The sequence below is a fragment of the Haliaeetus albicilla genome, chromosome 1, assembly GCF_947461875.1.
Source record: "Haliaeetus albicilla chromosome 1, bHalAlb1.1, whole genome shotgun sequence".
Lineage (NCBI taxonomy): Eukaryota > Metazoa > Chordata > Aves > Accipitriformes > Accipitridae > Haliaeetus > Haliaeetus albicilla.
Window position 1 is genome coordinate 43871468 of NC_091483.1, and position 15594 is coordinate 43887061.

Sequence of the window (15594 nt, forward strand, 5' to 3'; positions counted from 1 at the left end):
ATGTGAGTGTATTACCATCACTAGCTATTTCTTTGCTAGTTGTAACTCATAACCTCAAAAATCCAAAATCCATTGTGCTGTGTGACTGGAGACAAGGCAGTTCAAATGCATATTGATGTATAAATGAGAAAAAAGCCTCTCCTTGCTGTGCTTCTGCGTTCCTTCTTTTGTCCGTGAAAGCATCTTAGGGGATTTGCAGGCTGTGTGGTGCTGGTGCTCGGCAGAACGTTCCTCGTGGCTCTGGCAGCAGCACGATGGCTCAGTTCAATTTCTAGCAACTGCCAAGGCCACACAGAAATGCCAGAGAACAAAAGCACAGACTTGACTGAAACGCCTCTATTACAAAATGAAAATGAAAAACAAACCACGACCCCTCTGCAGTTGAAAGGAAGGATAAAACAAAACAAAAAAAAGGATGAGCTAACACGTAAGCTGCAACAAACCAGAGGAAAAACTAACTCAAGGAAACCTTTCAGGAGCAGAGGGAAGAGGAGAGGAAATAAAGAACAGGGGAGACAGACTCCAGCAGTGAAAGAACTAAATGTAGCTTCAGCTCAAACCTTTTCCAGAAATGCATTGAACACATTTACCAGATAGTTCAAATGACTCAGAATGGGATGGAGCAATGCCATTGAGACAAAATTATGAAAGCCCTTTAATCCAGTAAGCATTCATTGGATGTGGAGTGTATTCACTGCCATTTTACAATTCTGAATCACATAAATATACCCCAATTATTAATGGCAATTGTTACTTAATTAGCTCGCACACTCTAAGAACAGAACTGATGTATCATTTAATTTTGTATTAGGCCAGTAATCTTTATTTATACGATGTAAATGTAAGTGCACTGAGAAATGATTGAACACTCTCAAAAAAATTACACTTGGAGTAGGTATTTCACATGAAACTTTAAAAATATAAAATTAAAATCTATTCCTCTCATTATTCTTTCCTGTATCTTTTGCTGGATGATATGAAAATAAAGGCAGGCGTTTTGAGAACTAATCACCTTTCATCCTTTTTTTTCAGTTAACATGACCCTTTGTACTGTGGGGCTGCTCAGTGCTGGGTTTCTGTACCTAGTTGGGCGTATGAAATGCTAGTGTTTTACCGCATCTATAGCAATTTTTATTGTATTGAAAAAAGTAAAAACAATCTATAACTGGGCTTGTGCAAGTTTTAGAAGAATAATTCTCTCAGCTCTGGTGAAGGCTCAAAGGTTCTTGGAGCTAATTGCTCAAACTGATGCTCCCCCATCATTTGCCCAATCTGCTTTTTTCTAAGCTAAACAAATACAGCTCCTAAAACCTTTCCTGAAGGTGATGGTTTTCACATTTTCTCCACTTCCTGTTGCTTTCCCATCTGTCTAAATCTTTCTTAGATCATGGTGAATAGACTCAATTCCAGTCCTCCAGAATGAGAAAAAGAGCAGAGTAGCTCTCCCATGTATCTTGCAAGCATGAGGATTGCCCCTTCTTGCAATGTTTTGTGCTATGCTGAGAAGTTTTCCATCCTTTGGATGTGGATGAGGTATGCAGTGGTGACATTTACATTTGTCTAACATAATATGGCAACAACAGTGACATCTAAAATATTTTCCTTGGAAAGATACAAATGTCAACTCAACTGTATCGCCATTTGGCATCTAGATTTTCTTTTTTTTAAATAAGGATCAAAGTAGTGGCCAATGTCAAAATATGCACCTGCTTTCTATATATTATACATACAGAATTTGTGCATGTTTCCATGCATGTATGTACATTTTGATCACTCACTCAGCTTCTGTGTATCTCATTGACAGGGTAAGGTTTTTTAAGAAATCCTCTTCATTCTGGAGGTGTCTAAAGGATTTTTAAATAGCCCAACTAAGGTACTCAAGGAGAAATGTGCATGGTTTTGCAAAATAAATTTGGGATTTTACTCCTTTTGGTGGCAGTGGGCATCCTACTCTTTTCAACCCAGTCTTTTAAAAAAATATATGTGGCAGCAGTGGTACATAACTGCTATGACAGATAGTCACAGATTAATTATTACGCAGTTGCTTCAGTCTCAAAAATGAGATTTTCCTTTTAAGAATAAGTTACACTGCAGAGTGTTTGCAGAAGGTGTGCAGACAGGACAAGGAACCTCCATGGGTAAGCATAGTTTCAGTACGGATTTGTTGAGTACTTTTTAATTTTATGCACTTGGGGCACTAGTGTGTAACCTTATCTACAATGGTGTTATTGTGTCAAAGTAAGAACAAGGATTGGAACAGGGCGTGCCTGAGTTTTCAAGAAATACTGCTCCAAAGCCTGTGAAAGACTCATACAGAAATAATTTCCTCTTAATACAGTTGATCTGTCTTGCTCTGGTAGGAGGGAAGAAGCAGTCAGACCAAGCTTTGAACTTCCTGGACCTTTTTTTCTCTTAGTTTCTTTGCATGAAAATATTTCATACAGACTTACCTTTCATTTGTTAAGCAGACGATTTCAAACTTTGCTGCTTCTAAAGTTGCTCCCCAAAAGAGTAAGGATGTGGCTTCCTACCCTGTAAAAAGTAGTTCCCACCAGTTTTATGTAACTAATGGTCAGTCTCAAGCCCTTCAGAGCTAAACTCCTAATGCCCCAATTTTGGAAGCTCTATTCCACTGCCTGGTTTAATGTGAAATGTTGCTGCTTGGTTTTGCAGATTCGAAACGTGGCAGCCAACCTGTGCGTGGACAGTAAACACGGAGCCACAGGGACTGAGCTGAGGCTAGACATCTGCGTGAAGGATGGCTCAGAACGGACATGGTCACACGAACAGGTATTTTAACAGCAGAAAGAGAAAAACAGGGTAAAATTGTTGCTTCTCTTTTCCAGTTTCTAAACATTTCTCTGAGGGCTTCTCCTTTTCCTAAGGCAAAGCAGGGTGCAGAAATAATTTGCGAATGATTGCTGACCTTAATGGCTTTTACAAAGTACTCCTTAACATAACCTCGGAAATTCCAGCTGCCACCCAGGCTGCATGTTAGTCTTCATTTCCAAAAGGAATCGCAGTGCCCAAAGAGCCTTTTGGTGCCCCATTCTTCCCCACTGTGTCATGAAAACATGTTGATTTTGGTTCAGTTACCTGAAAATATTTTAAATATAGTACCTGGGCTTGTAAAGCTCTAGTGGTTTTCTGCTTTTATGCTTTCATCTCAATAAGCTCAATAAGCGGTTATATTTTAAATGAGTGTGAGGCGTAAGTGAGATAAATGCGTAAAAGCTAGAAAGAAAGGGTTTCAGAAAGACAAGGAATGATAAAGACTCAAAAAAGCTTTTATCTAGGTTGGTTAGGTAGAAAAAGATGAGCTCTCAGGAGTACGGAGGAAAAGAGCTCTGATTTGTACTCATTGTGGCTGTGAGTGCCACAGGAAAGGGATCATGACCCACAGGCTGTGGGTCTGGCCAAGGTGAGCAGAGAATCCGGATGAAAAGTACAACCTAACCGTTGATTAGCAATTTTAGTGAATGTGCCTCTCACAGGGGAAAGTCCCAGATTAGAAAAAATTCCCAGTGCTAAGGAGAAAAATTGACCTGGCAGTCGCACGTGGCACTTTGTAAAAGCTTAAAAGCTCAGGAGAGAGGAGTTCTGAGGGATATTTGAAGGCTGAGGTCAAGAAATCGTTCTCTGAGGATACTGAGAGATGCAGGGGGAGAGGTGCAAGTGAATGAAGCGGAGAAGCTGAGGGATGATCGCAATTTAGGTAAGTGCCAATATGGGAAAAAGAAAGTTGCTGAAAGGAGACTTCTTCACATAGCTACCACAGATAAAGCACAGTGATAGGATGCCGAGACTAGATAAATATAATCCTGTTTTGGTCATGAAAGGTATCCACTAATTCCAACAATTAACTGAAGGAAGTTGTATGGTCCAGACTGCATCACCACAGTGCTCCCTGGCTTTAAAAGCCGCAAACCTGAAGAGCTCCAAACCCTCCTCAAGAAGGGAGGCAGTCCTGAGACTGCCCGGGGTGAGAGAAAGGAGGGAAGAAAACTGGACGAAAAGGTGAGAGAAGGAAAAAAATTAGCAGGGAAAAGGGAGGCTTGAAATACCCTTTGAAGGAGGCAGTACTTGTGAGGAAGGGGAAGGGACGCAAAGGGAGAAGGATGGGGAAGGAATCCGTGTTTCAGCATGCTCCAGAGCACTGTGACGTCTGGGATCGGGTCAGACGTAAAGGTCTCATCCTACGCTAACGATGAAAGGTGACTCCATGAAAACCAGCGGGGTTAAGCTAGCACGAGAGGAGTTGAGCCAACCGGCTCCTCGGCTGGCCGAACCAGAACCGGGGAGCCTCAAGCAGGCCCGCGCTTTGAGGCGCGCTCCCGGGGGGGCACCACGGATTATTTCTGCCGGGCTGGCGTGAAACCGCGCGGCGCCTTCTCGCCGCCGGGACGGCGTGGAAAACACCGCGAAGGGGACGCTTCTCCCACCCGAGCGGCGCGGCCGCGCTGGGCCGGGCCCGCCGAGGCCCGAGCCGCGCCATGTCGGTTGGGGCCTGCCCGCGGCCGCTGAGGCGGGCGGGAGGAGGGCTGCCGGGCGGCGGGCGGGCGGCAGAGGGCAGCTCCGCACAACCGGAGTGACGGCGGCAGCGGGGCCGGCTCCCTGAGCGACCGGCGCTTCGGCTCCTCGGCCCTCAGCCCCTCTCGGTTCGGTTCCTGGGGGTTGGGGGGTTTTGGTTGGCTTGGTTTGGTTTGGTTTTTTTTTCCTCTAGGAGGGAGCGCTGCGCTCGCAGGTTGTTCTTCCCTCTGACAGGAGCGTAGCTACCCGTGGTTTATCCGCCTGTCAGCCAAAATCCTAGCGAGAAGTGTTAGAGAATCTTTAGAAGACAACCGCGGTGATAAATAAATACAATTATGATCCATTTATCGATATATCTGTGGATATATGTGTAAAAATTATATATATATATAAAAAATATAAGGGAATTTATTATAATAAATAAATGTAATTTCACTTTCTCCTGGAAAGGAACCTTATTTTCTAAAACTAGAAAACAGAAGTTTTAGAGGATTATTTTGTGTTGTACCTTACCAGATAAGGACCTGGCATAATGTAGAAGGACCTGGCATAATATCTGCTACTGTATTGCTGGGCATCTTTTTATTTGCATGATTTCAGTAGTGGTAATATCCTGTTGGTTTCTGGATTAGTTTTGAAACAAAACAAAACTAATTTTACTCAAGTATTTCAGACTCCTGTTACGAGGCACGTTCATCTGGCTGATAGATTTCAAGGGTGAGTTTGTGCAAGGTACAGATTTTAAAGATACCAGCTGAGAAAGAAAGGAAAGAATTACCGAATCAAGATAGGAGACCTGGCTGAAACTCAGCATTTCTATCCCATAGGAAATGGGATACAATGTGCAAAATATTTCATCCAGAGGAGAACTTTCCGTTTTCCCCTAGAAAGCAAATTCTGAAAATGTTTCATTTCAGAAGGTCAAAACATTTTGGTGATGCAGGACTTGGGGGATTTTTTTCAGAAACAAGATAGCATCCTTTTCCCCCTTTTTCCTGAAGTTTCACACAGCTCACAGGGCAGGGACCATATGCACTGTTTTAGGACCTGGGCTTCCACTACTCCAGCCACAGCCATCGCCTCCATACCCTGTAGCTCCCCAGGAACCTGCAGCGCAAAAATCTCAGCTTCCAACCTGGCAAGCAAAATCTGTCACTATGTTGGTGACAGTCAACAGAAGTGAAAAAATTCCCACAAAATTGTGGTTTAGGTTGGTATATTTTGATGGAAATTTCTCAGCGAGCTCTCCTTACTTGATCCCAAAGGCTGCCCAGGCAGGAACGTTACCTATAGTGCGTGTAAGACCACACTCTAATGAAACATCTCAAACATCCAAGAAGAAAGGGTGTGATCTTCCACTTGCACCACAGTAAGCCATGAAGATTAACTTTGTTAAAGAATGTTTGGGATGAACTGCCGAACACCTGACCAACCCTCAGAGAACTCCTCTTTATTGCTTATATCTTCTTGAGTTTGTTGCCTACATGATTTCTACCTATGCCAGTAGAAACTAGCAGTATTAATGAAAATATCAAGCATTTTATTACCGTATTTCAAATAGCATGGATTGACACTGAGCTAGTCTTTTAACGTCTGGCATAATTTTACAGAGAGTTCACTGGCAAACTATAGTAGTTTGATGTGACCAGTGCAGCGGGCATTAGTGGTGATGCTGCCGCTAGACAGAGATATGATTCTTTGTGCCATTTGATCCATGTCACGTTACCAGGGCAGGAATTAAAAGCTGACAGTCTCAGCAGCTGTGCTGGGGGGGCACAGACCTTTAGCAGTCCCCAGGAGAAGAAGGAGACCTTCCACCCCAGGGCTGTATAAGCCCCGGCAGGCAAACAGCAGACAAAAGGTTCATGGGGCACTTGCAGGCTTTCTGCTGAACAGGAGAAGCAAGGATGAGTGTTGCTGCGGTTTCTGGAAACTTCCCCAAAATTAAAAACCAGAGGGGAAGGAAAGGGGCAGGAGGATGGCGTGGCATGGCATGGCATTCTTCTACCTCTGTCTTCCCAGAGCTAACTTCTGGCTTCAGGGGAAACTGGGACTCCGCTGAACTGATAACCAGCAGCAAAGGAAAATGACAGGCATTTGTCTTTCTCCTCAAGTCCCCCAGCCTGGCCAGGGCGTAGGTGGACAGGCATCATCTCTAACACAGCCCAGCAAGTAGCCGTGCAGCCTGCCCAGCTCGCTCTTCTCTACTTGGAGGTACAGTGCGAGTTGGACCCCAGTTCCGAAACACAGCGTTTCATCTTTGTGCACGGCACATGCTGTCTGCTCCAGTCTAACGCCGTAGTCAAAGCACACAACGCCAGCTGACGGACCCCAGCCAGGAAGCGAGTAATTGAGCAACGTTGTCAGGCTGGAAAGCATTAATGGTATCAAAAGGTCCTTTGTCCTATAGATGGTCGCAAGCCAATGGGTGTATCAGGCAATCATGCTTCAGGCCCTGTGCCAATTATAAATGAAGCTGGAAAGCTGTATTTTCCCTAGTTACTGCGTGACAGGGCTAGGCTGCATGAAAAGCTAAAGCACGAGGGCAGAGGGGTTGCTTGGTTGCAAATGCAGAGGATGGGGCTGTCTTTTACAAGCTCTGTGGTATGAGAGAAGGTGGTGGAGGAGAATGAGCATCCGCTGAGCCAGGACAGAGGGTTTCTTGGGTCCTGCAAGGAGCAGTGAACAGCAGCCCTGCGGGTTGCAGGTGAAGAACCAGCCTGCTGTTTGTTAATAATGTTGTTAAGATTTAAGTGCAGCCTTGTTTCAAATCAACAAGCAGACAGGAATGAATGAAGGGGTACAAAAGGGTTTGTCCATTTCTCGCAAAATCTGATGCAGGTGGCTCCTAACAGCTTAGGTCAAAGGAACAAGAAAATCCAAAGTGACAGGTGGTGGCAAAGCAGAGCATTATGTACACAGGACTTCAGCTAATAACGTGTAGCATTGTTGCACATTATGCAGCAGAGAGATAATTTTTATATTGGCCAGATCTAGTGTTCACTAGAGAGAATTTGCTGTATAATGGAGGATAGCTTAGAATGATGAGATTGGGACTGTAAACCTTCAAATTTTGCCTGTAATTACAAGATCTTAATATTAATTGGCTGTATAGAGAAGTACAACCTTTTTTCTGATCAATTTTTTTTCTCTTCTCTCTCTTAGTCCTGAAACTGAGTTCCTCCCCCTAACAACGTTGATTTTATAATAGTATTACTAGGGAGAAGACGTACTTGTTGTTTTAAAAATGAAACTGTTTTACAAAACGGGAGGCTAAGAAGGAGGAAAAAGAATCTGTGCTAGTCTAAACTTTGAAATCGAGTATTACACAGATCCTAGTTTTCAGTGGAAGGGAATAAAAAAACCCCTATCTGTTACCACGTCTTGACTTTCAAACAGGACACGGCCCTGGCCATCTTCAGAAACCACACAGAAGTGGAAAGGCCAGTATGGATCAGTATGATCTGATTTAAAGGCTAGCTTGAGCTCTTTCAGGTGTACCGATGCATTCAGCGGGGTAGTAGTCGTTGGGCCAAGGTCCAGAGAGCCACAGGAATTGGCCCCTCAGCTCACCAGTCATGCACAGAATGAGAAACTGGGAGAGGCACCCACTGGGAAAGACGAGGCAAGTCCTGCAAGAGCATCTCTCTCTTGTAGTAGTGATGAGAGCAAGAATATCACAGAACCACTGTTCCACACCATTCCTCTAGGTATTTGTTATTCATCACTTTGAACTCTAGGTTTATTACTTGGCTGTAGAAAGGTAAAGGCTAAGAGAAAGAAAATGGCTTTTGTTGGTTTTTCCCTAAAGGAAAATTATCTCAGACTTCTCTTTTTCTAAAGAAACAGCAGCGTAGCTTTTTTCTGTACCAAATCTTAGTTCTGTCTTTGCTTGTGAAATGATGAGTTATCTTTGTAGGGAGACCATGAAGGTGCTTCGAAGAAACATGAAGAAAAGTGGAAAAAGACTTAACCTTTTGAAAAGCAGAAATTGCTTTGAAAATTAAGTTAAAGCTGTCCACTGCATTTTACTGCAGATAAATGTAAAATGCACTCTGGGAGAAAGAAGAAATAAGCAAGACACAGGGGCAGATTAAGAAAATGTTGTCTAGAAAACCTGTAATACAGAAGTAAGTAGGGAGCGGCAGCAGCTAACAGAGAGCACAAGGGCTTACAATAAGACACACAACAAAAAAGGCAAATATGCAGATATATGTTTGTATTTTGTGCCTGCAGGCCAAGGGAAACAGGAACGCCTCTCAAATGTGGCATTTGGGGGATGGTAGAGCATTGAAGATGCAGCATTTTAAAAGATGTATCTTTTAGGAAGACCATGGAAAGAAGATAGCTATCACAGTGAAAGGGTTAAAACCTGGGAACCACAACAGAAGTATTCAGGATCAGACCCACATGACATTGAGCTTGGGTTTGTAGGTACTGGTTCTATTAGGGAGTGTACACACTGCAGGGAGCAGGGTGCTAGATAAGGACGCTGAGATGAAGTAGTTGCAGTGCTGGAGTCAGTCTGAGCACAATATGGGGAGCTGCTTCTCTGGGTAATGAGCCTGTGTGCAGTTCCACATGAACCATCACAGCTAAACAGTTTCCACTAGCAAAGTTTGCTTGTTTAAACAGAGCTTCACTTTCTCAATGTCATGTTTCGGTTTATACTACGGAAAATCAAAAGTCATGCAGAAAGCCAAAGAATAGCACTGACACCAAAAAGACAAAGGCAAAAAAAGAAAAACCTCACAGCTCTCAGCAGAGCTTCTAGGCAGTAATTTACAATCTGCAACCTGTTTTCTGCAAGGATTGGTCCATGGGAAAGGAAAATGCACTCTGCATCTTTTAAATTTGGTGCTGTCAGACCTGTCACCTTCATCTAATGATTGAAAGACTGCAGTGTCACAGCATCATTTCAGACAGCTGGTGTCTAATTTAGAAGGATTCCTCTATTAACTGTGAGCCTCCATGATTCCTCTCAGGCAGTGAGAAAAAGGGCTTTAGCAAGCTGCCTGTAGCTCACAGGTTTCGCAGTAGAAAGACGAAGATCATTTAACGTGTGTTTTGGCGGGGGGGAGACAGTCGAGAGAGCATATGCTAACAGTATCCCATATAAACAGAAGGAAACTGTTCATTAAATGTGGGAAAGATGCTATGATGTCAAGATCTCTCTAGGCAGCTTCTTCAGACCCAAATGAGAGCTAGAGGAACATCACTAGCAGAGGCTTTCTGAGTCCTAGGTAGCTGTAGTCCTGGTGCAAACGAGTGCTGCTTTAGCTGGGGTAACTAAAGGCTTTAATACAGCATATCCCCTCTCCTCTCTACAGTACTGTGCTGCCAGAGATTTTTTTTTCTTCCCTGCCATAGGGATTGTGCCTTCCTGGGGTATATTCCACATCGCCGCTGATGCACTTTAATTAAGGCAGTTGGCATCACTGAATCGTACGTACACAGGCAAGATCTCATTTCACCAGCAGCTGGGATGTGTGGAGTAGGGAAACATGCGTCAAGCTTTGTGTGTGGTTTTAAATGTTTTTCACTAGTAATGTATCATTATATTGCCTGATTGTTTTTCTAGCTCTTCACCTTCGGTTGGAGAGAAGACATCCGCCCTGGGGAGCCACTTCACACCAGGAAGTTCTGCTTTGACGCCATTTCACACAGTAGCCCTGTCACACTGTATGACTGTCACGGGATGAAGGGAAACCAGCACTGGAGCTATAGGAAGGTTGGAGTCACTGTGGGGCGTCTCAGAGGTTCAGACTGTCTTGAGCCTATATTCAGTTTAGCACAGGCTTGTGTTTCCCCATCAGAGAAATTTTGTTTTAAAATCCACCCTGTCTTATTCCAATTTAATTTTGTGGTAATCCCTTTAGAGTATGTTCCTTTTGAGCGTTCAGCTATTTAGGTCAAATTTAAATGAAAATGGATCTGATCCAGCTCAGAGGGTGTCTGTGTTGGATCTGTTCCCTGAAAGGTGTTTTACCATTCTGGCACTTCAAGATGCTTATGTCATTGTAACAGAGGCACTGTTGGAAATATTTTCATCCAATGTGACAGCAGCAAGAAATGCTGCTCATGAGTTAAATATTATTATTTTACTACATTTTAGAGATCACAAGTGGCAGAAAAATCTCCCTCAAAAAAAAAAAAAAAACCAAAACCATGCCCAACCCAACATTAAAAGCACTGCTGTAAGCCCAAAGAAGGCAGGAGTTTATAAACTAAAGATAAGCAGCTTAGACACTACTTTGATCTGCTAAGTTTCAGCCCATTTCTGTAGATCACTGGAAACAGGAGGTCAAGCTAGAAACTGTCAGAGCCTCATTTAGGGCAAAAAGTCCTGGTAATGCTACCAAGTTGTTGTTGTTATTTTTTTTAAATGGTTAATCAGCAAGTTGGCTTGATTAAAGATTTCACTAATAAACTCTGTATTCTATGCAGGATAGGGACATACATTTCTCTGAAGCACTGAGGATTTCTCTCACACATCTTTCACTTTTCTTTGACCACTGTGCCTTGCCCACCACCTTGCTTAAGCTGAGGCCAAAGTGCCAGGAACTGGTCTTTGCCAGATAAACTTCAATACTGCTCTCTAGTTTGAAATTACAAATAGTAGAAAACTAATTCAGAACCATTGAAAATAGGTTTGCCCCAACCCTTTTTCTGAGTGCCTACTTATTAGCCTGTGCCTTTTTTACCCTATTTATGTTGCAATTGGAGATCTACCGCAAGATTTTCCAGAAGTGTAATCCCTTTGAAACTGAGGTATTACCTGTAATAAAGTTAGAATGTATGGGCCAGATATTTAGAGGATATAAATTGTCATGGCTGTATTGCTGCATATCTGGCTTTATAATGCCGTAATAATACCTTCTTGCTTCAAAACCCTTCCGATTTATCTTTTTGCCTACCCGACCTGCAAGAAAGAAGCTTTCATACCTTTAGCACTTCATTGGTGCTTAATGTAGCTGGTTCATAAGACAAAATGCAGGTCTGGAGCTGCCCTCTATAAGGCTCATCACCTTTGATGAGGACAGAATACAGCAGATAACTAAAAAAAAAGATATTTGAAAAAAATACACAGTGTGAGTTCTATTAAATTCTCTGCACAGCTTCATTTTTAATTTCCAGAAGGCTGACAGGGCTCATATAAAAATTCTCAGTGCAAGGCAGGCACTTCCATCTCAGCAAGAAACACCACAAAATTTTGTTATGATGGAAGTACTGACACAGTCTTAACTGTAATACCAACCTGACAGTAAGCTGATTAGTTTGCATAAACCTTCAAATTAAAAAACTGCATTGGAATAGTAGAATTATCTATACATGGTTTTCTTTAGGCTTAGTTTTAGTTTGGCTACACAGTGAGTAGTTTTTTATTGTTTCACATAGTCTATATCCTCAGATACAGGGCAGATTTACATTAGAGATTTTTGGTGGTACAGCTATACCTCTAAAATCCTAATGATATAATGCTTATTTAGTTTTGAAAGCATCTTGGCAATAGGATTTATAGTGTTCCCCGCCCCCAAAAAAAAAAAAACAACTGTACAAGAAAAGGATGTTATATTGGTTTAACTGTATCTGTACTAGAGCCCTTTACCTGGAGGATGGTATGCTACTAAGATTGCACCCTAAATAAATAAGAGTAGTAGTCCGGTTAAGCAAGAAGTGCCTCCTTTTAAAAAACAGAGAGCAGGTCAGCAACTCTGTTCTGTTCTCTGCACCGCTTACAGACACTGTAGCTTCCTCATGGTCACATATCCATCCTGCCAATAATTCTTCCCATGTTCTAGGAAAAATGACCTTGTTTGTCAGTATCTTATAAGATGCTTAATATGAAGTGTTTCTTACCATGCTGTTATACTGTTCCTATAAAACTAGAAGTTAAGAGGTTTTTATTCTTTTAAGGATGAGTCTCTTCTCATGATCATTTGCATCCTCAAGCCACTGGTAAGAAGAAGTTAGGGCTGTGAAGTGATTACGAAGTGCTGCAAATACAGTTTGAAGCCAGGCACTGGTTTAAGACTCCATATTCTTATAGCATAGAAACCCTAACAACCTGTATTTGGATACTGGCAAATCAAAACAGCTTAAATATTTTAGTGGCAACTGGAATACATTTATATTTTACTTTGGGTAAGGAGTGCTCTTCTGAAAAGATTTCCAGCTTATTCCCATTACCTGCACTTTGTTTCTCATTGCAGTGCAGTCTCAGGTTGTGCAAATTGGATTGTTTTCAGATGAATGAAACCAAAACTACCACTAATAAACATGTGTCAAAAAACTATTCTTATTCCCATGCTGCTTAAACTACATCTGAGCAACTATTTGAAAGTCTAGTAAGTCTGTGATATTAAGTAATCAATTTTTTTAGGACCAGTCCAAAATACTGGTCTACAGCCAAGTGTACCTTTAAGAAAAACCTGTAAGAAACAATGGAGTAGAATGAATCCAAGTAACACTGTAAACACTACTGTGGGTTGGAAATAGAAGAAAGTGACTTTAATACCAGGAAAAAAAATATTGACACCATAATGGGGCTCCCATCAGTGATGGGAGCAATGTGAGAAATTTGATAAATAAATGTAAATAACCTGAAATTATTAGAGATTTGGGACAACAGTGGCTTCCCAAGCTAAAGCCATTTTCTGACTCTATTTGAGATTCCTAAGCATGCCAGAGCCGAAGAGCAACAGTGCCTACAAATTTCCATTCCTCCCAGTGAAGGAATACACCTCTGGTTTTCAGTGTAGCATCATTCTGTGTTGACAGGTAATACATCAGTTCTGATAAAGTATGATTCAGTTTATGTGCCTTAGTCCCATTAGTGCTATTTGTAGAGCACAAGTATCCAAGAGAGGGCTGATTTAGTAGGTCTTTAAAAAGAAACAATTGTGCAAAATCAATTTCATTGTACGATAATTCTACCCTAAGCGTAGTGATTATGATAGACGCTAGACTGACAACGTCAAAAACTGTGCCCAGAACAGCATGGTTTGCTCATACTCTCCTGACAGCTTCAGGGACAAACTGGTAAGAGTAAGTTCACTCTGCACACAGTAGGCGCATAGATTGTTTCCTCAGACAACCGAAGACATGTCACTGTGATGGTGGCTTTTACCATGTGGACATCTGTCCTGCTGAAACTGCACTGGGGCTACCAACTAATTTCAGATAAACTACCGCAGCCACCAGCTGATAATGACTTCCAGTTGCTATTGACCTTGGCCATAGTTACAGCAGTAACCTAGAAGAAATGAAAGGCTCTGTGTTTCATTACCAACCCCCTGAACTGTTGAGGCCCATTATCTTATGAAGAAGTTTCTCCTTCTGCAAATAATCTTCAGACTTGCCTTCATGCAGAAGCAAAAAAAAAAAAATCACTCTGCTGTTTTCAGATGTTAGAAGTGTCTCCAGAAGAGCTCTTGTGGTTTTCTAGTATTGGTGTGAATAGGAATTTATATATTTCTCTTGGAAAGTTCTTCTCTGGGATGCACGCAACTGTTACCCCTTAAAGTCCTGAGCCTGTGGCCACTGAAATCTGTAAGAGCAGCAGGCTTTGACCTTAGGTCAGCATAAGCTTGAGATGATAAATTAATGGGCCTTTGTATATAGCTAAGGCAGCCAGAAGTTTTTCCAGAGTGGTAACTGTGTCCCAGTTCTTCTAAGATGCTCTTCTGTCCTAATAACCAGACTTTCTAAAAGAAAGCACCAACAATGCTTCACTCAAAAATTGCATCCCCTGGATTATTGTGAGAAGAAAGACCGCCAGCTTTCTTCGGAAAGGCTGGAGTGTTTTTCATAGCACACTTTTTGTACTGAAGCCATTTCCTTTCTTCTTGTACCAGCTATCCTATTAAAGCTTCTAGTGTTCCAGCTTCAGCTTCCTAATAGCTTGGCTGACCCTCATGCCCAGCTATAATGCAAGGAAAACCAGATGCCACCTTCCTCCAAGGTCCCACAGCAGGCAGGGTGGCCGTGGCAGTCACTGTGTCCTGATTTTGGGCAGTGCCGCTCCATCAATCTCTCACAGAAGGGCAGGAGGAGCTGGCAAGCTGCAAATGGGTGCCTGCACCACCCCATCGGGTGCTTGGGAGTTCTGGCAGGCCCACCTCCTCGTCGGGACACGACAGCCCTTTGTACACGGTACAGTTAGCCCCTTCTTGCAAGCTGAAGTATCCTACCTGCTCACCTCATAGAGCAAAACAGAACACGACGGAAAGGCCTCTACCCATTCGGTTTAGTCCTGTTGGCTTTGACAGCATCCCTCTGAATTACAGTCTTGTGAGTGCATGTGTTTACCCACTGTTTTGGGGGAAGGGCAGATGCTGGAGATGAAAACCAGTGTTTGTGAAAGGCAGATGTAACACCATCGCCCTCAGCCAGAGCACGAGATGCCTTTGACTTTGCTCTTTGTTGCATATGTTAATATAAAAAAAAGGGCATTGTACTTTACCAGTGTTTCACAACCCCCAAAATCAATCAATTTCATCTTTCCTAAATTTAAAAAAAAAAACCAAAAAAACCCACTTTCTTTTTCAAAAGTGTTTTTAAATAGCTGCTGGTTCTTATCGGTTTATTGTGTTATTTTTGTCTTTATGCTTCTTTTTTGAATGTGGGGTACTTTTAGTTAAAGAGACGTTTCTGTATGGTTGTTGCTCAGCACACAGAGCATTTTTTCTGAGTTTTTAATCAATTGCAATTTGACAAGTAGCTTCCCACACACACACACAAACTGGGCAAGCAGGCACATCCTGGATTAGTATTAAAATACTGGCAGGGCATGTTTGGCATAGAGGGGAAAAGCCTGGATGTGGCTTACCAAGAGTAATCTGAAATTTATTTCAACACATACAGTAAATGTATAATCCTTGGAAACTTTCAAACCATCTAATCACTCCCACATCTGTCTCTCTCAAACACTTGCCTACGTGAACGAAGTACGTTGAAACTACCCAAACTGCACATACCAGTTGCTTGTCTGGGTAGTTTCCACTTTACCAAAGATTCACAGTCAGGTTACTTACAATTCACTCTAGTTTTGTGAAGTAAAAT

At 42.4% G+C, this 15594-nt stretch overlaps 1 protein-coding gene across 1 annotated transcript in view; it reads left to right on the forward strand.

Annotated features, from left to right (window-relative positions):
• Window positions 1–15594, forward strand: part of GALNTL6 (polypeptide N-acetylgalactosaminyltransferase like 6) — a 513294-nt gene that overhangs the window by 487511 nt on the left and 10189 nt on the right. The window contains exons 10-11 of the mRNA XM_069787019.1: window positions 2674–2790; window positions 10112–10261. Coding sequence (XP_069643120.1) covers window positions 2674–2790; window positions 10112–10261 — 267 coding nt within the window. The remainder of the gene's footprint in view (window positions 1–2673; window positions 2791–10111; window positions 10262–15594) is intronic.